General features: G+C 47.4%; 10 protein-coding genes across 10 annotated transcripts; 6 read left to right on the top strand and 4 right to left on the bottom strand.

The window, feature by feature from the left end:
• Window positions 1-183: 183 nt before the first annotated feature.
• F5891DRAFT_987604 (uncharacterized protein) lies at window positions 184-1724 on the bottom strand (the record flags this gene model as incomplete). The annotated part of the gene is made up of 9 exons (XM_041377926.1): window positions 184-204; window positions 257-384; window positions 449-505; window positions 625-719; window positions 896-1041; window positions 1091-1144; window positions 1286-1376; window positions 1448-1527; window positions 1584-1724. 9 exons carry the CDS (start codon window positions 1722-1724, stop codon window positions 184-186), a joined length of 813 nt encoding a protein of 270 aa, XP_041217316.1.
• Window positions 1725-1883: 159 nt separating this feature from the next.
• F5891DRAFT_157713 (uncharacterized protein) lies at window positions 1884-2730 on the top strand. Its single transcript, XM_041370707.1, has 4 exons — window positions 1884-1907; window positions 1966-2242; window positions 2326-2392; window positions 2457-2730. The coding sequence occupies exons 2-4, from the start codon at window positions 2086-2088 to the stop codon at window positions 2683-2685; spliced, it is 453 nt and encodes a 150-aa protein (XP_041217315.1). The 5' UTR covers window positions 1884-1907; window positions 1966-2085; the 3' UTR covers window positions 2686-2730.
• On the top strand, window positions 2566-3652 carry F5891DRAFT_157699 (cytochrome P450). Its single transcript, XM_041370706.1, has 6 exons — window positions 2566-2740; window positions 2804-2945; window positions 2998-3056; window positions 3173-3211; window positions 3273-3449; window positions 3538-3652. The coding sequence occupies exons 1-5, from the start codon at window positions 2687-2689 to the stop codon at window positions 3444-3446; spliced, it is 468 nt and encodes a 155-aa protein (XP_041217314.1). The 5' UTR covers window positions 2566-2686; the 3' UTR covers window positions 3447-3449; window positions 3538-3652.
• Window positions 3653-4527: 875 nt separating this feature from the next.
• F5891DRAFT_1198936 (peptidyl-prolyl cis-trans isomerase) lies at window positions 4528-5962 on the bottom strand (the record flags this gene model as incomplete). Its single annotated transcript, XM_041368695.1, has 7 exons — window positions 4528-4925; window positions 4976-5245; window positions 5310-5424; window positions 5479-5564; window positions 5614-5651; window positions 5701-5788; window positions 5839-5962. 7 exons carry the CDS (start codon window positions 5960-5962, stop codon window positions 4528-4530), a joined length of 1119 nt encoding a protein of 372 aa, XP_041217313.1.
• Window positions 5963-6908: 946 nt separating this feature from the next.
• F5891DRAFT_1198935 (uncharacterized protein) lies at window positions 6909-7650 on the top strand (the record flags this gene model as incomplete). The annotated part of the gene is made up of 4 exons (XM_041368694.1): window positions 6909-7053; window positions 7119-7136; window positions 7195-7232; window positions 7294-7650. 4 exons carry the CDS (start codon window positions 6909-6911, stop codon window positions 7648-7650), a joined length of 558 nt encoding a protein of 185 aa, XP_041217312.1.
• Window positions 7651-10848: 3198 nt separating this feature from the next.
• F5891DRAFT_157358 (uncharacterized protein) lies at window positions 10849-11829 on the top strand. Its single transcript, XM_041370705.1, has 3 exons — window positions 10849-11408; window positions 11465-11526; window positions 11583-11829. The coding sequence occupies exons 1-3, from the start codon at window positions 11039-11041 to the stop codon at window positions 11682-11684; spliced, it is 534 nt and encodes a 177-aa protein (XP_041217311.1). The 5' UTR covers window positions 10849-11038; the 3' UTR covers window positions 11685-11829.
• A 599-nt stretch (window positions 11830-12428) lies between these two features.
• F5891DRAFT_157350 (amidase signature domain-containing protein) lies at window positions 12429-14787 on the top strand. Its single transcript, XM_041370704.1, has 8 exons — window positions 12429-12801; window positions 12857-13046; window positions 13094-13111; window positions 13163-13507; window positions 13557-14049; window positions 14099-14238; window positions 14290-14337; window positions 14389-14787. Exons 1-8 carry the CDS (start codon window positions 12667-12669, stop codon window positions 14622-14624), a joined length of 1605 nt encoding a protein of 534 aa, XP_041217310.1. The 5' UTR covers window positions 12429-12666; the 3' UTR covers window positions 14625-14787.
• A 1192-nt stretch (window positions 14788-15979) lies between these two features.
• F5891DRAFT_965814 (uncharacterized protein) lies at window positions 15980-16156 on the top strand (the record flags this gene model as incomplete). The annotated part of the gene is made up of 1 exon (XM_041376194.1): window positions 15980-16156. A coding segment is annotated over one exon (177 nt), but the record flags the coding sequence as incomplete, so codon positions are not given.
• A 318-nt stretch (window positions 16157-16474) lies between these two features.
• Window positions 16475-19470, bottom strand: F5891DRAFT_1074514 (Metallo-dependent hydrolase). Its single transcript, XM_041363358.1, has 16 exons — window positions 19434-19470; window positions 19302-19388; window positions 19134-19267; window positions 18604-19078; window positions 18508-18554; window positions 18089-18445; window positions 17993-18031; window positions 17831-17940; window positions 17649-17781; window positions 17497-17596; window positions 17238-17436; window positions 17111-17188; window positions 17046-17058; window positions 16867-16992; window positions 16745-16810; window positions 16475-16691 (listed from the first exon to the last, which is right to left on the bottom strand). The coding sequence occupies exons 4-16, from the start codon at window positions 18974-18976 to the stop codon at window positions 16593-16595; spliced, it is 1740 nt and encodes a 579-aa protein (XP_041217308.1). The 5' UTR covers window positions 18977-19078; window positions 19134-19267; window positions 19302-19388; window positions 19434-19470; the 3' UTR covers window positions 16475-16592.
• A 1105-nt stretch (window positions 19471-20575) lies between these two features.
• On the bottom strand, window positions 20576-22507 carry F5891DRAFT_1198931 (amidase signature domain-containing protein; the record flags this gene model as incomplete). Its single annotated transcript, XM_041368693.1, has 6 exons — window positions 20576-20814; window positions 20875-21603; window positions 21655-22020; window positions 22079-22096; window positions 22154-22343; window positions 22397-22507. 6 exons carry the CDS (start codon window positions 22505-22507, stop codon window positions 20576-20578), a joined length of 1653 nt encoding a protein of 550 aa, XP_041217307.1.
• Window positions 22508-23541: the final 1034 nt, after the last annotated feature.

Genomic DNA, 23541 nt, shown 5'->3' with positions numbered 1-23541 from the left:
CACGGGAAGATGAATGACAAGGAGAAAGTTAGGGAACACAAGCAACACACCAGGAAGTGGCAAAAGGGACACATGTAGTATACGCCCTGTATTGACATGTAGCCTGATCCAAGGAGCGGACGTGAAATGCAATAACTTCCTGTGCTTTCACAAACATGTACCCTGCATTAGCTCGCAAAAGGCTCATTCCACATATGCGACTTCCTAATTCCAAAAGATTGAAGGATACGAAACAGCAAGACATGTACATACTTACCAGCTTCTTCTCGTCACTGACTCGTGTCCCCCAGAATACGACCCCGACATTTTCCTCGTTCACTCCTTCCATAGCGACCGTCGACGGCGAGGCGGCGTGCTTCGTCAAAGACGACAAGGATCGAAAGCCTGCCAACGCAAATCGATTATATCTCAAGGTGTCAGTCTACGTGAACTTTTATAAGCCACGCACATTCCTTTTCAAAGTCGAAGGATAACACAATTTCGGCGTGCAGAGCAAAGTTGATCTCTATGCAGAGGTGTACGCAGCGCGTCGGATCGCATCCAAAGGTAGTTTAACTGTCTCTTCCGAGTCACCGATTGAAGATCCTGCTGCAGTGCTGCCTGGAGTCATCAGCCACGGCATACCAAATAGTCCTGTTTCGTTGCCGTCCATAGAAGTGAGTACTAAGCAAGTTGAAATGTTCAACACTCGAGTAAAATTTGTTCGGTTCGATGTCAATCTTGAGGTCATGTAGTCGGAGACGCTGTACTACTAGTCTACCGGCTACATGGGTGTATATTGAATGGTAAAACTTTTTTCATGAAACAAGTGCTGGGTCAGACGCGGCAAGACAAGACTTCTAACGGCAATATTGTCAACGCAGTGTGACAAAAGATAGACATTCAAAACACTCACCGAAAAATAATGTAGTATCGGAGGCAATGGATTTTCGTCTCCCTAGTACTTTGGTCATCGATGTCAATTCTGTAGTAATAATCGTCCAATTGATAATCGGTAAGGTTCGTGAAGTCGTTGTTCGTGCGTAAAGGCGGCAATTCAAACTATCGGAACGCGTCATTAATGTGAACAAGAGACGATAAACATACTAACGTGCTCCGGGTCTTGAGCTCCAAAGTCCCACGAGATCGGAATCTGGTGGTACAACTGTAAGTCGTTAAAAGGATGTTTCTTGTCATATTGTTAACATGAGCAGTGGTTATCAAAGTATCGAAATTATCATACCCAGTGCGTGCTTTCAACCGATGACCGCTCGGGGTAGCTGGACCTCTGTCGACGCTCACTTACTTGGGAATCAGAGTCAAGTCGTTGCTCCAGAGGGTGAATCCTGGAATTATCCATCACCCGAACCAGTGTTTCATTCATCTGGTCCAGCTTTCTATGGATAGATTCAACGGGATCCGAGATGACATGATTTCCACCTGTCCCAACCGTGGCTGCGCTGCACACCTTGTGTAGATACAGCTGCGCTTTCGCAAGGTCGTCAACAGTGGCCACACAGTAGTCCCTGCACAGTTTTCTCTTGAATGCTATGGGCGTTTTATGTATTTAGCAGCTCAGGCCACCACTGCGGAACACAACTTACAGGGGGGGCTAAAAACTCCTTCGCCTTCTCAAGGAGGACAATTGCATGTACAATGTCTTGACTGGTTGGTGGATCTGAAGGAGGCAATGGTCGCTGGATTTGGGATAACGACTTTGAGAAGAGTGGTACTTGGATCGACATTGTCACTAAGAGAAGATTCAACTTGAAGGTTAGGAGGTTATATACACTGCATATATGGGCCTCCTATCGTATACTAGGAGCAAATGGTCCTGCTTACGTGTTGCCCAAAGAACCCTAAAAGCTGCTGGTAATTTCGGGAGCGTATGCATGATCTATTACTGAAGTAATAAGTGGTGCGGTACTGTAAGTAGCTATTCCCTCTAAATAGTAACGCGAGATCGTACGTTCTCACGTTACTTAGATGGTGTCACTCAGGTGCTCGTGCGCCACATCGCTTTAAATATTGTCCTGAGCAAGTCCTGAGCTCGCTGGATGTTGTGCCAGTCTAACCCTGATCTGTTAACCACCGACGCACCACAACATGAACATGTTTCTGCTTGGGAGCGCAGTACCAAATTGCCGTATGATCCATTCGCATCCGCTGCGGTTCTCACACACAAATCTATCAAGTGCCCTTACTGTTACCAGACTATCCTTTCGCATATGTCCTTTGTGCCTCATGGGAATTCATTCAAACAGTGAGCCGTAGCGTTTTTGCAGCCTAACGGGACCCAGAACGACCTTCGCATCGAATGTGAATGTGCTCGGCCGATTACCAAAGAAGTTCTCGGCCTTCACAAGTTTGCAAAAAACATCGCAGAACCAACAGCGTCTGACACATATTTGGCGTGGGTGTCGCCTCGCTGATCATCTTGTACAACATCTAATGTAATTTCTTCATACACCCCATAGCACCTATGACATCGTGCGCGGAGACACGATCAAGAAGCGTGTCCTCGACTCAAATACCATTTTCCGGAAGAACGAGGCAAGTGATCGCGCGCGCCAGATCTTGATAAACGTCCAGTATGACACTGCGCGCATGCGTACCGTGCTGAACAAGCATTTAAAAGCCAAGATTATATGTCCTATTTTTGTTGCAATGTATATGTTTTTTCTAATTGAGGGACAGGTCGAATAGGATGATGGGTGCCTACGCGGACGACAGGGTGTTCTCACTCGAATTGGTCAGCGCTGTGAGTACATCCTTGAAGTCTGATCGTATTCAAGGACTAAGGTATTATTCTTCTATCCTGAAGCTGCCATTGCCTCGCACACAGTTCACCTCAAAACTTCACTCGATAGTTGGCAAAATATGCCAGGAGATACTGTCACGGACACGCAAGGAAAAGGATACTGGCGGCGCTGAGCAGGGGGACAAATCGTGTTTGGGTTTGCTCTGTGAGTCTTGTCGTTCATTTGCAAAATTGTAAATCTTAAAATTTATGTGTAGTGAAAGCGGAGGGATCTGGTGAGAGCGCGGGAGTGACTCCACAAGAAGTACTGGACGAGGTACACGAATAATAGAACTCATCTGAATGATGGGATGTTGATCTCCGTCTCCGCCAGGCAAGGGTCCTTCTTCTCGCCTGTTTTGAGACCACTTCGGGTAATGTGCATTCATCTAGCAAGAGAATTATACATTCACCATTATTCGCATACGATCAGTAAGCATGACAGTAAATTTCAAACCGTTCACAACTCCAACCGTGTTTCTTAACTCCACAGTGGGCTTTAGTAGAACTTGCGCAGAATTCAGACATACAAAAGAAGCTTCGCGACGAGTGCTTAGAGGTTGGGCCAACCCCCTCATATGACGACCTTATGAATAAGCTTCCCTATCTGGACGCTGTGGTAAACGAAGTTCTTCGCCTCCACGCACCAGTCAAAGAGATCCCGTGATCAGTGCGTATCCGACTCAAAGCAACATACCGTTAATTGATGACATTCAGCGATGGAGCGCGGATGTCGTCTCAGGCTCACCTTGACCAAGGACTGGTCCAAACTCAAACGAAGCATAGATTTGGAAGTGGACTGAGGATATCGTCAGCCGCAGGAAACTTTATAAGGGGATGGGGATCACTAACACCTCAGCCATTTCTCGTCATGAGTTGGATCATCCCATTACCACAACTGTCACCGTCACAAAGACATCGAGAAATACGTGTCCTGCCATCAAGTCCTGCAACAGAGGAAGACATCTTCCGAGCTGTGAATCTTCTTTATCGACTCCTGGAGCTCCGACGCTATGCTGACGCTTCTTCACGTATGTTGCACCCTATTTTGCAACACTTAGTACTAGTGACTGACTTTCACTGAAGCTGCTCCGACAATCACTGATGTCGTGCAGGCTCAGTGCTATGTTCATCGGCTAACGAACAGCCTTTTCATTGAAGACCTCAACGGTCCTCCAGGCTTCCCAGGCTCGCCAGGCTCCACCGGTCGTACTGGCCCCACTGGTGACACCGGCCCCCGAGGCCCTCCTGGCCCCCGAGGTCGCCCTGGCCCTCGAGGCCCTGCTGGTCTGAGTGTCCCCCAATCCCTCACTGCCACTGCCCCCCCAGTCTCCCAACGCCCGACCCCCCGACGCCTCACTCCCCCCCCCCAGTCCCCCAACGCCCCACCCCCCGACGCCTCACTCCCCCCCACCTCCGGTCCCCCAGCGCCTCACCCCCCAACGCCTCACCTCCCCCCCGTCCCCCAACACCCCATAGACCACTGTAAGGCTGAGTGTGAGTTCGACAGGGAATTAAACGAAATGGGGTAGAAATGAGACGACAGAAACGAGAGATGAGACGCTTGAGACGGACATGTTCTAGAAGGCTTTCTGAAGTGCTTGGAGCGGGGATCTAAGGATAGAATTCGCTATAGGTACGAGTGTACATGAGCGGTATATATACGTTTTCGAGTACTTGACTAGGCTGGAACAAGAATAAGGAGCATATGGTCAACTAGTATTCTTCTAGTATCCATATTACTCAGTCTACGAGAACAGTTTCTTGTATGACTTCTTCTCCCTCTCCCTTTTTTCCTTCTTCTTCTGCCTCACTTTCGCGAGTTCTCCCAGGATCGCCGGGTCTTCGGGTGCAAGCTGACTAGCAGCAACAAGATCTGCTTCAGCTTCGTCTTCCTGCTTCAGAATTACATGCGCTGACGCCCTACGATAAAGGGCCTTGGCTTTATCTGGGTTACTCAGCTGCAGACGATCCAAAGCTCGCGTGGTATTCTTCACCGCAGTTTCGGTCGCTGCTGGTTGTGTGCGTAGCGCAGCGAGTGCCGAGTTTAATAAGAGGGGTGCAAGAAGCGATTCATAAGAGTCCTTAAGCTCCGGCGAAGAGTTTTCCGGCAATTCGGGATGGACGTCTAGGTATCTTATCGATTCTAACATCTTGTTAACAATGCAGGCGAGAGATGTTGGCGGGATTGCTCACTGAGGTACGCTTTGAGTGCGAGTTCTATTTGCCCATCCTTGAAGAGCTTGTTACCGAGCTCACGGATTTTACGCGCAATATCAAGCGCAACTTCGGGGTTCTGCACATCGGAATCGTCGTCTTCAGGGTAATCCTCGTAGCCGTCACCAACAGTCGTCTCGGAAGTCACGAGGGAGGGGTCATCCGGTGAGAGAACGCCGCAAGCAGATATAACGATAGGGGAAGTGGGAACATCTCCGGACCCAGTCGGGAAATTTTCAATTGTACGGACTACGCATAGCACGGTAAGCAATTCGTGGAAAAGGAAGATGGGCGCTTGGGCAATATATCATACCTATTGATTTGCCCTTGATCACTTCACCGAAAACTACGTGCTTGCCATCAAGATGGGATGTTGGATTCACGGTGATGAAGAATTGCGAGCCATTAGTGTCTTTTCCTGCATTTGCCTGAAAAGTCGGTTAGAACCACTTTGCTGAATAGAAACTGAGAGGAGATTCTACCATGGACAGCAAGAAAGGTTTCGTGTGTTTCACGAGGAACGCCTCATCTTCGAATTTCTCGCCGTAGATTGATTCTCCCCCAGTGCCTATGTAAACGATGAGTTTGTGACATTTGGATGTAGCTTTAGGATGCACCATTGCCTGCCGTGAAGTCACCACCCTGACACATGAACCTGATCCACTGCGTTAACCTTCATTGTAATATCAGGTGAAAGCTCCTACCCTTTGATTACGCGGTGAAAGCCAGATCCAGCGTAACAAAGAGGTTTGCCAGACTTTCCAATACCCTTTTCACCCGTACATAATGCACCTAGAAACGTCAAGACCATGACGCGATTGACAGAGTATCTGAGAACTCACGAAAGTTTTCAGCTGTCTTGGGCACCGAGTCCGCGTATAGCGAGAATACGATACGCCCAGTGGGTTTGCCACCGATAGTGATATCAAAGTAAGCGATGGGGCGCTCTGCAGGTGTTTCAGACATGTTGCGCTCGATGGCAAACAAGAACGATCAGGATTCAGTAGGGTTTTTGCACAGCGCTTGTGGACGAGGGTTATAGCGGGCCGGGTGCTGTAAGAGTGACGAACAAGTGTTTCTGGCAGTTTCGAGAACTGTCCATATGAGATCTGAGTCGATGCGGCTATCGCATATGATCACATCAATTTGCCATCGATACTTTCAACTTTTTCTGCTAGTGTCAAGGCAAGTTCAGAACCTGGCCGCATTCTACAGATGCCATTCATACAAGTGGCACAGTTCCTATGTAACTCACGCGTTTCCTAGAACGTCTGGTTCGAGAATATTGTGCATGATCAAGATGGCGCCAACTCTGTCGAAAATTGATCCAATCAGCAGCGTACATGTCACGGTGCAGTGACACGAGGACAAGTGACCATTGAAAGAAAAGGCACGTGCGTTGTTGGCTCACTGACCTGGTATCGTCCCTCCACTAAGCCATTATACATGACAATATATGCAGAGCATGTTCTTTATTTTCATCTTTAAAACGACGTACTAGTAAAGGCTCAGCGCTCAGCATCAACGTAACGCACCCAAAGGAGTCCGAACCAGTTTTCTGGTGTGCTTTATGTGCTGCGACTTCGGACGGGCATTTAAAGGGTTTCAGCTCCCGGGTACTAGCAATACAGACAATTACCTCCGACCATCCTCAGCTAACCGAGCCTCTTACATTATTTCTACTTGAATCTGATGACCTTCAACTTCAACTGGCGTCCAATGTCACGGTCGCGTTTGCGAGGCCTCAATCGTGGAACTTTAAGACGGTCTAGTCAAAGGACACTTCATTAGTGTTCAATTTGTCAAGGTAGAATCCTGCTCCAGTACACATCTCATGCAGTGTTGAAGTTTAATCAATCACAAGCCTATTTTGACAGAATCGAGGAAATTAATTTAAAGGGTCCCGCGTTACATGCGGTCATCCAGAGTCGAGGCTAATCCAATAGCCTTATCACAAGCTGCAGCCCTTGATGATGAACGGAAAGACAAAGGCGACGGGCCATTGCACGGAATACCATCATTGTTGAAAGATAGCGTTGTTACGCTGCACGAAGAAGGTGTGCTTTTCTGTGTTATACATGTACATGCAGTGCTAATAAATCCGTGACTCGATCCGGATAAGGAATGGACACGATCGCAGGTACATTCTGTGCTACTGCCTTCCATTTTGCACATCACAGCTCTTGGGACCATTCTAGGTTCCTACGCCCTGCTGGCTTCTGTCGTTCCTTGGCATGTACTTGATGCAGCGAAATCTGGCTGGGCCTGATCCTCGAGATGAAATTACTTTATATTAGCCCGGACTAGTCCCAGACTACATGAAAGCTCGACACAAACGCCCTCAAAGGCGCTCGTTCTGGAATGCCTCGTTCTTCATCTGCGATATCAAGATAATCGAAGAGGCGTTCAACTCATCTCTTGACATCGTCCGAGCTTTGGGCGCGAAAATCGTCGACCCCACAGATTTCTTGGATACAGAAGAATTATCGACATCAAAGGCGGAGAAGCGGCTACTGGACGTGGACCTACCCTTTAAAAAGCGCCTATCGGAACTTGTCGACGTTCCGACGGGCGTCAAGACTCTCGCTGCCCTGATAGAATTCAACGAGAAACGCAATATGTTTTTACGAAGAATATTTAAACGGAAGCCGTGATGACGCCTACCTTTCAGTGCTAGCCGAAGATTTCGACTTGGGACGCACGGGAGGAATTGACGCTGCTCTGGCCCAGTTCAATCTCGATGCTATAGTTCCACCAACCGGTGGACATGCGTCAACTGCAGCAATCACGTGGTATCAGTTAATTTCAGGCTAGCATGGAGTCCTTTGGAGTCAGTGACCCTATATTGAAAATGTTTCGTCTTTCCCAATTTTTTGTCACGTTCTACTGGTCACCACCGCTTCTAAGCGAGCACGCCTCAATCTATCCTCGCAGCACATGCTGACAACATATACTAGAACAATCAAGCATCGAACTAGTTCCAGTATACCTCGCACGTATCCATGTGTGGTATTGATAGCTCTTTTTCGGGGACTCAAAAAACAGCCTCGTGCCATTTTGAAACCGCAGTGAGTGCTTTCACTGATATGCCATGGGCCATGATAGTCTGGGGATATTTTTGGCCGTGGACCAAACATGTGTATGCATGTGAGACTCGGAACTGATGGATCTTGTTTTTGTATTGGCTACTGGTACAAGATCTCTACCAACTTTTGATTCCCTGTACACCACCGAAGCCATTCTCGAGGCGGCTTCTCCTATGGAAGAGGTCAAAAATAGTTCAATGCCTTTATCGACGCTGTTCGCACGAATGACATAACTTCAACTGTCGATATCTTCCACGAAGTGGGTTCCTGGGAGAGCTGTCGTTGTGCCATTTCTTGGAACCTTCGCAGACTAGGAGGCAAAAACGATGCCAGGCACTTCCTGGCGCACGAATCGAGACGAATAAATCTCCAATTGAGCGAGGCGCGCAAAACGCCCGCTCATGTCGTACCGCGTTCAGACCACCTAGCGTTTATTCGTTTCAGTTTCACCTTTGAGGCACCTCATGGGAAAGGTAGCGGGGTTTGCTATCTAATCCCAAGCGGACCGGGCCCCCCAGGTGTCCTGGAAAGCACATGCTCTGTTGACACATTGATACGCTGAAAGTATTTCTGATATAGGTGTTGGTTCAAACGTATTGCCCCCTGTGTGCATGCCTGTTGATGTACGTTTACATTCTTTCAAGGCCGGCATCTTTCGCAGTCATACGATTTTCAACGGAGCCCGGGAAGAGAAACGAAGAAATGAGTTGGTTCTTCCTAGCAGCGATCCGGAGATCGGCGTGTTATTGGAGCTACATAGTCAGTGCGGTTTGCAAATCGTTGCACATCTGAAATACAGTCCGCCTTGGTGATCGAATGTAATGCGCGGGTGGGAGACAATGCACGTCTCTTCAAAACTTCACTCTCGATCTCGTTCAACTTCACGTGTCCCTTTCACCGAAGAACTCGACGCAGATCATCATCTTGCACAATTCAATCAGTGCGTCATTTGTTGGGTTCAGGGTCATTTTGTTCACCCTGTGGTATAGATCTTAATCACACGGCTTATTTAAGGTTCGCTAGCTCATTCTTTTGCTCATTTTACACGCAGATTCCCCTTCACTCGGCCATGTTTCAGCCCTGCATCCAAAGTAAGTCCCACAGCAAGCTTTATGAAAAGTTCATTGAATTCCATTTCCATTTTCAATTGTTTTGAAGGCTACGCTCACTTCTTGGACATGATCGTCTAGCCATCGTCAAGTAATCTTGGGAAACAGTCTATGATGATGTCACAAAATCTTGGGATGTGGTCATTGATCGTGAAGAAATGTCACATCTCTCAAAGGTCAAGCACATCGTCCTTGCGCCTGGTCACAGCGGCAGCATCCCCCGATCCCTATATCTTGATCTTGGTGTGAAGGTATAGTGATACTTGTCTATCGAAGGAATAATGTCCCTACTTTCAGTGCATGGTTTCCTATGGTGTCATGCTGAGTCTGTGCAACCATGACGTTGATGTGACCATGTCAGTTTAGTTCTCCTTCCAGTATTTGCTCACATTTACCCCAAGCAACATATACAAAGTTCTTCCACATTTGTTGTGTCGCGCCATGCGTAAGCAGCTGTACATGCAGGTAGACATCATTCACGTTCTCAGCCCACCACAATTATTCACTACAAGAATAGTCAATTACATCCCGAATCTGGCCCCTGAGGATGTCTGTCTTAGCGCTTGGTTTTGGAACGCGGCGAAGGTTTATATATCAGTAAGTTCTCGTATTCCTAGAGTGGCAGAAAAAATTAAATATTTCCCCGCGGACACTGGCATCAAGCTAATTGGGTTGGGCACTTCACCACATGTGGCCTGGTATTAAATGGTGGAACGGAGCTTCAAGCCGACGCAGTCACCCCTGACACGGGGTATGTGCGTTGTTCTACCGGAGGCGGAGGTAATTTGCAGCTTTAGCAACCTGCATGATAGCGTGAGGTTGATGTGCGACAGTGAAGTTGCGCAGAGAGGCGGGCCCTTATTTGGGTTGGACGATGAAGGCGGACAACGTGGTGTCTGGAAGCATAGCGGACACGAGGGTCTTTGAGTTGCGGCCGGTACGCGACCTCATTAATAAGGAAACGATTTTGCATGCTAACGAGCCCCAGGAAGCCTATCACGAGCACGCTTTCGAAGCATGCGCTCAGCCTTACATGAGCTACACTCTGAGCGTCATATGGCTTCTCGCCCACGATCTAGCAGAGATTAAAGCGCGCTTGAGGGGCTTATTCAGGCGAGAAGAACTTATCTTTTAGGTTAGGTTCGTGGGGTGATCGTCATCGGGTAAGCGCAATCTGGGGCAACATTCAACCCCAAACCCTATGATACTTCACATCTCAAGTTGACATGGCTCCGTGTCGTGTGTGGCTTTGTATGTGTTCGTGATTGATCGTGTCCATTCCGTAATTCAAAATTATCGTGAGCAGGGCACAGACTAGTTAAGTACCACTTGGTGTTTTAATTTCCCATTTAGAAACTACTACTAAATATGATCATTCTCATGATGCGGCGGTACTAGCGGACAAAAAGGACTAGATGACGCCGCCAGGGATCCTCGTGATCTATAAACGTGTCGTGGCGGCGACATGGTAAGGGCTGATAAGACAGTGCCGCGCAGCATCCTTCACGACGAGCCTGAACAGATTCTTAAGATTAATGTCCTGCAGGCGTTGAGGTCATGGTGTTGATCGACGGAAAGGTGGACGTAACTGAGGAAGCGAAGAAGATGCCGTGGGAATAGAAAATGCATATGTATTTCCGAAATGAATTACGTCTGCCCCAAAAGTAAATTGAGAATTATTATTATAAGAAACCATGTTGAATATCAATTTGAGCTGTGCTCGGTCCTGTTAGCCAGCCAGTCTAGTGCCTTGCCCAGCACGTCCTTTTCTTTCTCGTTCTTCGTGGTCTCAATCTCCGTGCTTTTCTTTTAACAAGTAGGGTGTACTCCCTTGACTGCTTCTCACTATGAGCGTCCTTGTACCCACCAAATTTCCTAGCGTCGCTGCCATCATGCTTGCCTGCATTGCATCTTTAGTTTGTCTGTTGCTTGCACGCATATTGTATTCCTTTATGCGTCTCTGGTCTTGCCATTCTCTATCAACAGCGGCCGACGAGAAGACCCCTACTTGGTCCTCTTTGTTGTCGCTAACCAACACATGGAGTCGGTCTTTGCAGCGCGCTCTCCCAGCGTCACTACCCTTTTCGTTGACCATCCCGGAGAAACCATCACCTGAAGTTGGCACAGGAGCAGGCGTAGGACTTTCGCATAAAGCTCTTGAATCCCTCCCCGGCAACTGGCAACTGTGTCGACCAGCTCCTCAATTCCAGCCACCACGTGAGCCAGGAATTTCTATCGGTTTCTATGCTCCATACTTACCTATTGCATCATAGCACCGGCTGTGTACCAAAATCCTGCGCCTCTCTCCATGGCAAAGCTGATAATGTCACGACACGTATGCAGTGCCTCCTCACTTGGTAGTTACGATCGCTGACGCTTTGTGCAATTCAGACCTTTCGGCGCCCTAATCCAAACCGGCCACGGAGATTGTCTACTGCATCCTCATCCCGTCCGCCACAGCCCACCTCCCAGCTGTTCCACTCCATAGCATAAACCCAAATAGTATTTCATTCCCGCGCCAAAATAACACCGCATTTCAGGGCGTATGGATGAGCTATCCTGGCTGGAAATAAATTATAGCCCACCCACGCTAATCCACGAACAAATCTCAACGGACAGGTCACTCTGATGATATACCACGGTACCCACGTGTTTATTTATGATTGGACTTACGTAATCGAGGCAAAAACGAACTGACAAACGGCTTTTGACTTCTATGTACACACTGGACATACTTTCGAACTTTGCTTTGCTTATACTTTTTTATTCTTTCGATCCTTTTATCATTTACTATCATTTAGTCCTTGTTCCGTGAACATACCATTATCATTACATAGACGGCTCGCCGTTTGTCGAGGATCCGTACTTATCCCATATGCCAACCAAAAGAACATATGTTTTTGCGTTTTCCGAGCCACACATCGAGTCAGATGTCCTACACCTTGATCTCTCGATTCTGTCGGCCTATTGGATCTGGACAGATGCATATGTGTGAACATCGATCATACATGCACTCAGCGCTCAGCCACCGATGACCATCCGCTGCATCAATGATGATCAGTGTTGAAACGTTGACCCGAGGTTCGCGCAAGCCGCACAATAAACATATGGATCGATACATGCCTGTGCGGTGTGCCAAGGCAGCTTACAAGACTACAGCGGTGTAGTCTCTATCACATCATGATATAGTCCTAGACTCCTGCTAGTAGATCCATGGAAGTACCAGTGACAGGTCACGGTAGTGCCAACTCCCGGACTCCCAGCAATACCTTTCTTATAATACTTTTGGTCTCGCCGCTGGGCGCCGCATCGAGGCCTATCTCTCAAGTACCTTGTGACTATGAGTCAAATTTATCTCTAGTTCGCGGTCCGTATGGTAGAGAAGTCTGAGTCCTTTATCAGGAAAAGTAGTTCAGCTTGTCTGGGCCCAACCCGTTTGTCACCTCTCTAGATCTCTTGGCGCCTGCCGTGCATAATGCCTGGAGACATCCTCAGCCGCAGTGTCACGGTCCTCTCGGAGAACGTGTTCCCTGATTTGTATGAATCTGGAATTCTCGACCTTCAGAAGGGTCTTGAGCTGGGGCACTTTACGAGCGTTGATCTCGTTAAGGTGAGTTACTATCAATCAAAACTGGTTCATTTCATGACGACTCACGCTAATACAGGCTTATCTTGCAAGGATTGATGAGGTCAATCTGAATGGCGCAGCTCTCCATGCAGTCCTCGAGACGAACCCGAAAGCTTTATCTCAGGCTGCAAAACTTGATGACGAGCGCAAGTCTAAAGGGAGCAGAGGCCCACTGCACGGCATCCCTTTGTTATTGAAAGACAACATTGCTACACTGCATGAAGAAGGTACGTAACTGTAACGATGCATGTTCAGGATGCTGATCCTCCTGAAGGCATGAATACTACCGCTGGTACGATATCCAAGAACTTCTAGTTCTAGGTTAAATGTTTGGCGAGATTAGGCTCCTATGCTCTCCTGGGTTCGGTCGTTCCCAGAGACGCATTCGTCGCTGCTAAGCTCCGCGAAGCCGGCGCCATCCTTCTTGGAAAGGCGAACCTCTCTGAATGGGCAAACTATCGCGGAAAGGTTCCCAACGGCTTCTCAGGTCGTGGAGGTCAGACTCTTTGTCCCTATTACCCGAACGGGGATGCATCTGGATCGAGTTCTGGGAGTGGGGTTGCGATGGCCGTCGGTCTTGCTGCTGGCTCTCTGGGCTCGGAAACGGATGGTTCCATTGTTTCACCAAGCAGCAAGAACAATGTGGTAGGCATTAAGCCCACTGTAGGGTTGGTTTCTCGAGCTGGAGGTATCTACTTTTATCAATCACACCTTGACAGTTGGTTGATTCTCTTTAGTTGTACCTATCTCATCACATCAAGATACAGCTGGACCTATGTGTAGGTCAGTTACAGATGCGGCTCTTCTGCTCTCCGTTATAGCAGGACCAGATCCTCGAGACACGGCCACGTTGTACCAACCTGGTGTTCTCCCTGACTACATGAAAGCGCTCGATCCGAACGCTTTGAAAGGCAAGCGACTGGGAGTGCCGCGGATATTCCTGGGCGACAATAAAGCAATTCTGGAAGCTTTCAACGCTTCTTTAGACACCTTCCGGGCTCTCGGCGCGGAGATCGTAGATCCGGCTGATTTCCCCTGTGCCGAGGAGATGAAGGAGTCACAGGCAGAAACACTCGTGCTGAAGACAGACTTCAAGGCTGATGTGGCCGAGTATATTTCGGGGTTACTTGAGGTTCCTACTGGCGTAAAGAACCTCGCAGATTTGATCGAGTTCAACAATACCCACGCAGACTTAGAGCTTATACCACCATACCATGACGATCAATCTAGGTGGGTTCACGAGCCGGTGGTGCTATGGGGTTGCTTATTCTGCTACAAGGTTTATTGCTGCTGAAGCGACGGAAAAGAACGATGCGTATTATGCAGCTTTAGCTGAAGATTTCGATTTAGGCCGGAGACGAGGCATTGATGCAACTCTCCAAAAGTTCAAATTGGACGCAATCATTCTTCCTACTGATGGTACGTACGATCATGTGCTTGCGTCAATTTTGAGACCTCAAACTTCTTTAGGGACTGCCTCGAAACCTGCAGCGATTTCCGGATACCCTATAATCTCAGGTGCGGATGCCCGTTTTCATGACAGTTCAATTGACCAAATGGAATGCTTAGTTCCGCTGGGCTTCCAACCAGATGATGTTGAGATATTGCCAATTCCCGCTGCACCACTGCACACACAAGCTCCAGGCCTTCCATTTGGGATAGCCTTCATAGGCACCGCATACAGCGAATTCAATCTTATTGGCTTCGCTTATGCGTTTGAACAGGCGACGCAGGTCCGTTTGAAGAGAAAGGCTTATGCTGAAGCAATTCCTGCGACGCAGATTAAGGACGTGCTTTCTATTTGAACAAGGAAGGAATATATGACTGGCGCGTACAACAATTACGTACTCCTTTTCTAACCATACTTGGATTCATCGTGAAACTGTTCCAGATCTTGTATACAGTCGAATGAGCACGAGGTATCACATCAGTGGTAGTCCGTGGAATGGACCTCAAATTGAAGTTAAGCGTAAACATCATGGATCACAGGATTCATCAAGCCCGCGTCAACCCGAGGAGACGCCTGAAATTAGCCATCCGAGTCCCATGCTATGCCACCTGAATCTGTATTAATATTGCACATGGGGAAATGTCATGACGGGGCCCGTAAAGACTTCATCGAGACTTGCAGATGCGATTCACGATCCGAGTCGAAGAGTCATCGACATCTTTATATTTGGCTTCCAGATCACCATATGTTGAATTATCGCCGGGGATCAGAGGCGTCCCCCGAGCTCGATCAAATCCAGACCATACTGTAGCAGTGAGTTGTCATTCGGCGGTTCGTGCAAACCATTCCTCGAGTCGATCGCAGCTGAAAGTATAAGATATTGAGGCGAGCTTCAAGTTGACGGCATTGCATCCTTTATATATATCAGGAGCATAAAGACGAAGGCTCGGAGAAAGCACAGGAAAATACTAAATTTTGCCATTAGGATTATAATAATTACGATGAGCGATTCACTAGCCTACATAACGAGTCATGGTAACCAATAGTAACCGACTCAAAGGCCACACTTGAAATGAGTCTGAGCGGCGGTCTGTGTATTTCATCCCCAAATGGTTGCATAGCTGTAGTCGGCTACGGAGCGCACCAGAAAGGCTGCCTGATCTTCACGTGGGTGAGAACGAAACTTGATAATCGTTTAGCAGTCGCTATCGCGCACTGTCAAAAAGGCGCTCAGTGTCAGATACCATGATGATAGCTGTTGCCTGGGCTCCTCGTGTCAGTCCTCATACAGAAAGAACGGACGTCTTATTGAAGTCTGACTACAGGAGACTACGTCACCTAACGTATGCCGTAACCCTTTCCTAGTATTGTTCCGTCAATAGAATATTGAGGACTGAGTAAGTCAAATCTGGGGTCTGTTGGCAACCAGCTGGTATTGTAAATATCTGTTTAAAGGATTATTTCAGGTGGATATGTTTAGCAAAAAACATAAGGATCCAGGACATAAAAGCAAGCGGTCATCATCCTACCTTCCACGTCAGTTTTTGTTTTCATAATCCTAAGCCACAACTCACGAAGCGTTTCTCCATCATCCTCGCCATTCAATTTGAGCTTCGAAGTCTCTCGGTGCTGACGGTGACTGTGCTATCCCTTTGGGCTCAACTGCATATTACTGTGAAGGCAGTGTATGCGAGAAAGTATACAACAATCAATATCAGCTCCCAGACCTTCAAAGCGCAGGTTGCTGTTGGATCGTGGTTCAACACGCCTCTTATGCCGGATCTCAGTGTCGCTACGAATATAATGCGGCAGAAGATGGCAAAGGGCAAGGAAAAAGAATCAGGCAGGCTGGTATCAGCAAAATCGACTGTGATTGATATTATGTAGTACTACCCATGTCGTATTCTACGATTCATAATGTGTCACCCGCGGGTGACCCATACCATCTGCGGACCCACCCGTGGATCCACCCGCACCCGTGGTACTCTCACCCGCACGGGTGCGGGTAGGCCTCTGAAGTTCCATCCACCCGCGGATTGGGTACGGGTGCCACCCGGGTCCACCCATGTCACACCCTACTCCGTACTCCGAAACGCAATTAGATAAACTGGAATAGCAGCAGATATGGTATACAGCAGTCCCTGAATCACTAGCGATTGCATGAGACCGGTAAAACAGTAGGGGTTTGGTGAGATTTCGTTTGTGATGGAAGCGTTATGAGGAGCACCCGCACTTTAAGGTTTGATAAGGTTACGTATAACAATATCCATTACATTACAAAGCTAATTTTGTATTGTATTTCGGAGAGCAAAGTTTTACTGAATCACGGATCCATCGCCGCAACTTCTTCTACGAATTTGGCCCACCGTCTTTCCCATGCATCCATAGCGGTGCGCTTGCTCTGTTCATCTAGCATGGAATACTACCCAGGGAACATAAGACAATGCAAGAGACAAGGTCAAGGGCATGACTCACCGTAATACTGTCACGGGCCATGTGGCCAAGAGCAAGGAGTCCCGTAACTTCACTTGCCACCAATACCTGTGAGCGACTGATGAGTCTGGTTGCAGCAGGAGACAAACAAAGAAGAGGGTCACCTGGAAGAAATCGAAGGACAGCCCCATGCTATTAAACATCGCAGGATCGTCGGAAGACAGTACCACAGGAATGCCTTGGTTCATGATTACCGGGAGGGGGTGCATAGGCATCGATGAGGTAAGACGCTATCGTTCCTTGAGTCAAGGCAAGGCTCCGAGGCAGCATACAAAAAACCTACCAGTACTTCATTTCTATCAAAAGATCAAAATCAATTGAAGGTGTCTACTTGCACGATTCACTCACGATATAGGGCAGACTTCGATTGCTATTTTCTTCTCTCGACAGATTTGCATCAATTTTGGATGCTTAGCGAGTGAAAAGCTATGCAATATGGGTTAGCGAGCGCTTCATATCGTACAATGCACCTAACCCGTGTCCGATTCGCTTCGTTCCAAGAAGAATGGCATCATACAGGTTCATATCCGCTGCTGTGCCATCACCCAGAGTTTCACCAGCATGGAAGATGAATGGGATGTCCGGATGCTGCTCGGCGAAACGCAAAAGTGGCTCTGCGTAATCAATGAGTGGTTTACACTCCGCCCCGTCCTCGTGGCCCACGAGATCAAATCCTGGCAGATAGAACTGTGAGATCTGGGTCTGCCGACTTACAACAAACCCGCGGGACTTACCAGCAATAAGGTCCGGGAATTCCTGCTTGAATTTGCTGCACTGTTCTAGTTCCAATTCCAATTCCTCGGAGGAGATAATTCTCAGGGTATTGTAGATAATCTAGGAAAAAGATCAGTCTGAGCTTGAGTGCGTTCGCCGAGACCAAGCTAACCTTCAACCCAGCGAAATCGTCTTCCCGACCTTTCGCCTTCAATTCCGCTTTGATTTCGTTCGTGACCTCTTGGAATATCAAGAGTAGTTCGCGTAATTCAAGTTTTGTCTTCGCATCCTCTGCAAGTATATACCTGACGTTTCGTCATGTATCTCCATCATAGACATGTCTTCCTGACTCACTTTTTGAAAAAACTAGTTCGTACCTCAATATACGAGATGCCATCACTTATTGATGAACGAATGAACATCCGCAAGTATTCCTTTTGAATCGGCACGAAACGGATAATGGGCTAAGTTTCATCAGGACAGGCGCACATATCGAGTTCCAGTACACAGGCTCACATCAGTCACGCCAAAGGTACTCCCAAACTTCATCCAGATCTGCAAGTCTCGCATTAAGGACGTGTTCAGCAGGTTGTATGTTAATATGGGGCTCACTTTCATCGGTGTATTGTACGTATCGTACGCGTCACTGGGATTGATCATAAAAGCGCTGAGCACCCAGTTATCGAATCCGGCAGGGCCGCCTAGTGCAGGATCGAACAGCTCTCGCGCCTTCTTGATGGGAACCCAGCCACCGGTGTATAAAACATCCGTGATACCAACTACATCAGTAGCAGGATACTGTTCCACAGGGATTGGTTGGATTGTGGGCAGCACAGTTTCGAGAGAGGCTGCGTCCAACGGACCCGGGACGCGGATATGTATCGCGGGATGGCTCAGTGCCAGATCAAGAAGTGTTTTTGCCTCCACCGAGGCGTTCTGGTGCACATGCAATAGCCCACCCTTTGGCATCTACGGAGAAATTGCGATTGAGATGATCGGTGACGAGCAACATGGTAATTTGCTACGCTTACTTTGGAGACTATTTCATAGAGTTCCGTCTGTAAAATGAGGTCTTTGCCTGTACACAGATGTGAGAAGAAGTGCTAAGCGCGAGCCAAGCACTATACCATTCAAGAATTCCATCCCTGGGTATGGGTGAGGGACATGTTCATGATCAATCCCCCAAACAGTGGTAGCTTCTTTAGCACGGATAGAGCGCACAACTTTATCTGCCTTTAGTTCAGCTGCGGTGTAATTCGAGCGAACATGGTCTGTTCGCAACGCGCGGTCCTCTGCGATAAGTTTCTCACGTCTTTGTAAATAGTCAGCAAGCATTGAGGAGGACATTGGCGAGGAAAAGGATGATGGTAGTTTACAGGAATTCGATGGCTTTATAAACGATTTCGCTTGTGGCCCTTGGTGGTGCTGGCCTGGATCAACATACATTGGCGTATTGTCGATGTCAAGGTGCCTACACAAAAAAAAACAATGGCGGGCCATGGAAGGACCCACAGAAGAATAGTGTAATAAACCAATTAGAATTGTGGCTCAAGTGTGCATTGGCCATCTGTCTTAGCATCGCCTTAGTTAATAATATACGACCTGGTAGCCGGACTGTTCAAATAAGGTTGGAATGTACAGAGGAACCTCAACTTACATGGCCACCGTGAGTGGCCCACTGCCAGGACCTGCCGGTGTGTAATAAGATACAGCGAGGAAAGTGTCCCACAGGCCATGATACATCGGGCACAGCAGGCCAGCAATGATAACAGGATCAATGCGTCTAAAAGAAAGCAAATTTCAGAGTTGAATATGGGAAAGCGGACTTTCCAGGTAGGCCAACAATGGCAGTGGTAACGTGTCTGCGGTGGAGATCGCGGAGAATTGAGTCTTCCAAAAAGAAAACAAACAACTGGTATCAGTGGCTAGACTCGTAGTTGACCATTTGTGTACTTGCATTGTTGAGATGTTGTGATCACTGATTTCTGCTGTAGACAGATTTCGAAATCAGAGGAGGCACGGAGTTTGAAAATCTGCAGTTGCCGATTGTGCCGCTTTGGGAAAGTCAATGTTATTGTTCAAACTTGAACGACTCGGACAACATGACTACGTTGTAGGTGAGGTCACACTCCGCGTTGTACACATGCACACGCACATATGCAACACCAATAGATTGATCCTGATAAGGAATGAGTACTGAGTACTACTGCAGGTACATCCCGCCCTCCTGGTTACACCCCAAAATATTTGTGGCTCCGTTCTTGGTTCCTACGCATTGCCGAGTCCTGTTGTTTCTCGAGACGCATTTGCTACTGTAGCAAAATTACGTATGGGCTGGTGCGAGGTCTATTCCACTTCCTCATGGATTCTCAGGGCGTGGGGGCAGACTTGTTGTCCGTACTATCCGAACGCTGATCCATTTGCTTCGAGTTCCGCAAGTGGTGTTGCGATGGTTGTCGGCAGAACAAATGTTGTATGAAGGGGTGTTTGACAGAATGACGCAGAGGGGAAATACCGCCCGTGCAAGTGATGAGAAAGTGTTTAAAGTCTGAATGCCTCGCTCAATTGGAGAGTCGTGAGGACAGTCGTCTCAAGTCGTGCGTCAAGAGTGCGCTTGATGTCATTTTTACCTCCTAGCTTGCGAGACTCATTAACCAAGGACAACAACGTATACCATGAACCCGTTTCGTAAAAGAGGTCGACAATTGAAGCTATACCACTCGTGCGAATCGTACTGGACCACTTGTCGGCGTCTTCTACAGGAGAGGCTGATGGAAGAGTAGTACGTAAACTGTTCGAGTCTGAGGCTCATCTTTGTCGTCCTCATCTTCGTGGCCTCCTCATCAAGGACTTGTTCGTCGGGTGCGTGAAAGACGCAGGAAGCACCTCATGATGATTGCAAAGCAGCTAGTGTCTGGAACATGTTCATGCAACGGGTCTGAACAAATTTTACTGCTGCTCAAGCTTCAAGCAATAACGATTTTAGGCTAGAGAGATATCTCAAAACCTTGAACATGACTTGAGAGAGTAAGTCTATAATTAGACTCACGGTAAGCTCGAACATCAGTATCGTATGACAGTGTATTGTTAAAGCCACTTTCACAGCTGGGACATAACGTCCGTTAATTGGGTTCTAGGAATCGCATCTTCGTAGGCCTTTCTCCGAAGTCTCACATGGGTAGCCTGCTCAAACGCATACGCATAGCCGATGAGCTTGAACTCGCTATACGCAGTTCCCACAAAAGCAATTCCAAAAGGAAGTCCCGGGGCTTGCGTATAAACTGATGATGGCGTGACAGGAAGTAACTCGACGTCATCTGGCTGGAATCCGAGGGGCACTAAAGATTTAGATGAATTTGAGTAGGATTGAGATCGTAGCAAGACTCGGAAGTACTAACCTGAAATCAACGGATACCCTGCGATTGCCGCGGGTCCTGGTGCATGTTCGGTTGGGAGAATTATAGCATCGAGATTGAACTGGGCCAGAGTGGCGTCAATTCCTCTCGTGCGTCCCAAGTCGAAATCTTCGGCTAGCGCTGAAAAGTAGGCGTCATCAACTTGAGAGGCTTCCGATTGCTTGAATCTAGATATCCTGGCTAAAAGCATATCGCGTATGAGATTTGAGCCGACATACTGTGATTGGTCATTGTAGAATGGCGGTGGAAGATTTAAGTCTGCGCGTTTCTCGCTGAATTCTATCAGTGCAGCGAGAGTCTTGACGCCTGTCGGAACGTCGACAAGTTCTGATAGGTATTTGTTAAGATCAACTTTGAAGTCCACGTCCAGTACCCGCTTCTCCGCCTTCGATGTCAGTAGTTCTTCTGTATCCGGGAAATCCGCAGGATCAACGATTTCCGCGCCCAAAGCTCGAAAGACGTCAAGAGATGAGTTGAAGGTCTCCTCGATGACCTTGGTATTGCGGATGAAGGAACGAGGAACTCCAAGACGAGCGCCTTTAAGGGCGTTTTTGTCGAGCGCTTTCATGTAGTCTGGGACTAGTCCGGGCTGACGTAAAGTAACTTCATCTCGAGGATCAGGCCCGGCCATGAAATTCAACAATAGCGCGGCGTCAGTGACAGAACGACACATCGGGCCAACAGTATCTTGGTGAGATGAGATAGGTATTACTGGGTTCATAATCAGTCAGGGAATCAGAAAGCCACCGCTAGAAACTTTACCGCCTGAACGAGATACCAGCCCGATGGTAGGCTTGATGCCCACAATATTGTTCCTGCTACTTGGAAAGACAATAGAGCCATGAGTGTCTGAGCCAAGCGACCCAGCTGCGAGACCAATGGCCATCGCAACGCCACTTCCGGAGCTCGAAGAAGACGGATGTGCATTCGGGTAGCAGGGAGAAAAAGTTTGTCCCCCACGCTCCGACAAGCCATTGGGAACTTGTCCCTTTAAACGTCCCCACTCGCCCCTCATACCGGACCACTCAGAGAGGTTTGATTTTCCTATAAATATAGCCCCAGCTTCACGTAAATGTGCAGCAGCAAATGCGTCTCGAGGAACGACAGAACCCAGCAGTGCGTAGGAACCTAGGATACCCCCAAAAGCTGTGATCTACAAAATGGCAGGCAGAAGCATAGAATGTACCTGCAGTCGTGTTCATTCCTTATCCAAATATCGATTTATTAGTACTGCATGTACATATATAACACAAAATCTCACCTTCTTCGTGTAGCGTAGCAATGTTATCTTTCAACAATAATGGTATTCCGTGCAATGGCCCGCGGCTACCGTTGCCTTTCCGTTCATCGTCAAGAGCTGCAGCTTGTGATAAGGCTATTGGATTAGTCTCGATGACCGCATGTAATGCAGGACCCTTTAAGTTTACTTCCTCAATTCTGTTCAAGTAGGCCTGTGATTGATTAGACGCTGCATCGGATACGTACTGGAACAGTAAGAGTCTACCTTGACAAGCTGAACACTAGTGAAGTGTCCTTTGACTAGACCATCTTGAAGTTCCACGATTGAAGCCTCGTAAAGATCAGGCAAAGCGACACCGGACGCCTTGAAAGTCATCAGATTCGAGTAGAGGAACGATAAGAGCCAGACCTACTAGGTTCGCTGTTTTGGGAAAATTGTCAAAGATAACTTAACGGACACCCGCGACAGTTATGATGAATCCAAATATGAATCCTGGGTAAAGGAATGACTGTCTCGGTTGTCACTGGATCTTGAGTTGAGAGGATCGTGAGAACATTTCATGATGAAGGCATTTACTAACACATCGGGGTGAACGATATTTAAAAGAGGTTTATATGTTGTACAAAATGTGAAAACAATATTTGATATTTAAACTAACATAAAGATGGGTGCACGACTTCAAATTTTGGTGGTGTTTTGTGTGTCATCCAAAATATCAAATATTCACAACCATATTCCCACAGACAATATGTCAACAAATATAATAAATATAATCAGATTTTCCATGTCTGCTTCAATTTAAAGTTTGATTCTTACATAAAACTTTGGAGAAAACTTGAAGCTTTGCCAAAGCTTGACATTTAAATCGAGTTTTAATGTCATGTCATCTGTAAAACTTCAAGTTTTCTCCAAAGTTTTACATGGAAATTGAACTTTAAGTTGAAGCAGACATGAAAAATCTGACTATATTTCTTATGTTTGTTGACGTATTGTCTGTGGGAATATGGTTGTGAATATTTGATATTTTGGATTACACACAAAACACCACCAAAATTTGAAGTCGTGCACCCATCTTTATGTTAGTTTAAATATTAAATATTGTCTTTACATTTTGTACAACATATAAACCTCTTTTAAATATCGTTCACCCCGATGTGTAAGAGCCCGTTCAGCAACCGATGTTTGAACGAAAAATTTGGGAAATCAGATGTTACCAGTCGGCACACACTACCGAAATTCAAGCTCAGTCTGAATAGTGAGCGAGCGGCCGATAATGTTGATAACATTGATAACATTTACGACGATAATCTGAATAGCTATGGATGTAGATGAGCCTGCTCATATCCGCTTTAACATATGACCACTCACAGTCCCACTCGTTCGACCAATAGTGCAACAAAATCGTCCCC

The sequence above is a fragment of the Suillus fuscotomentosus genome (assembly GCF_016647785.1).
Source record: "Suillus fuscotomentosus strain FC203 chromosome Unknown F5891scaffold_169, whole genome shotgun sequence".
Lineage (NCBI taxonomy): Eukaryota > Fungi > Basidiomycota > Agaricomycetes > Boletales > Suillaceae > Suillus > Suillus fuscotomentosus.
This window is presented reverse-complemented; position numbering and strand designations above follow the sequence as displayed.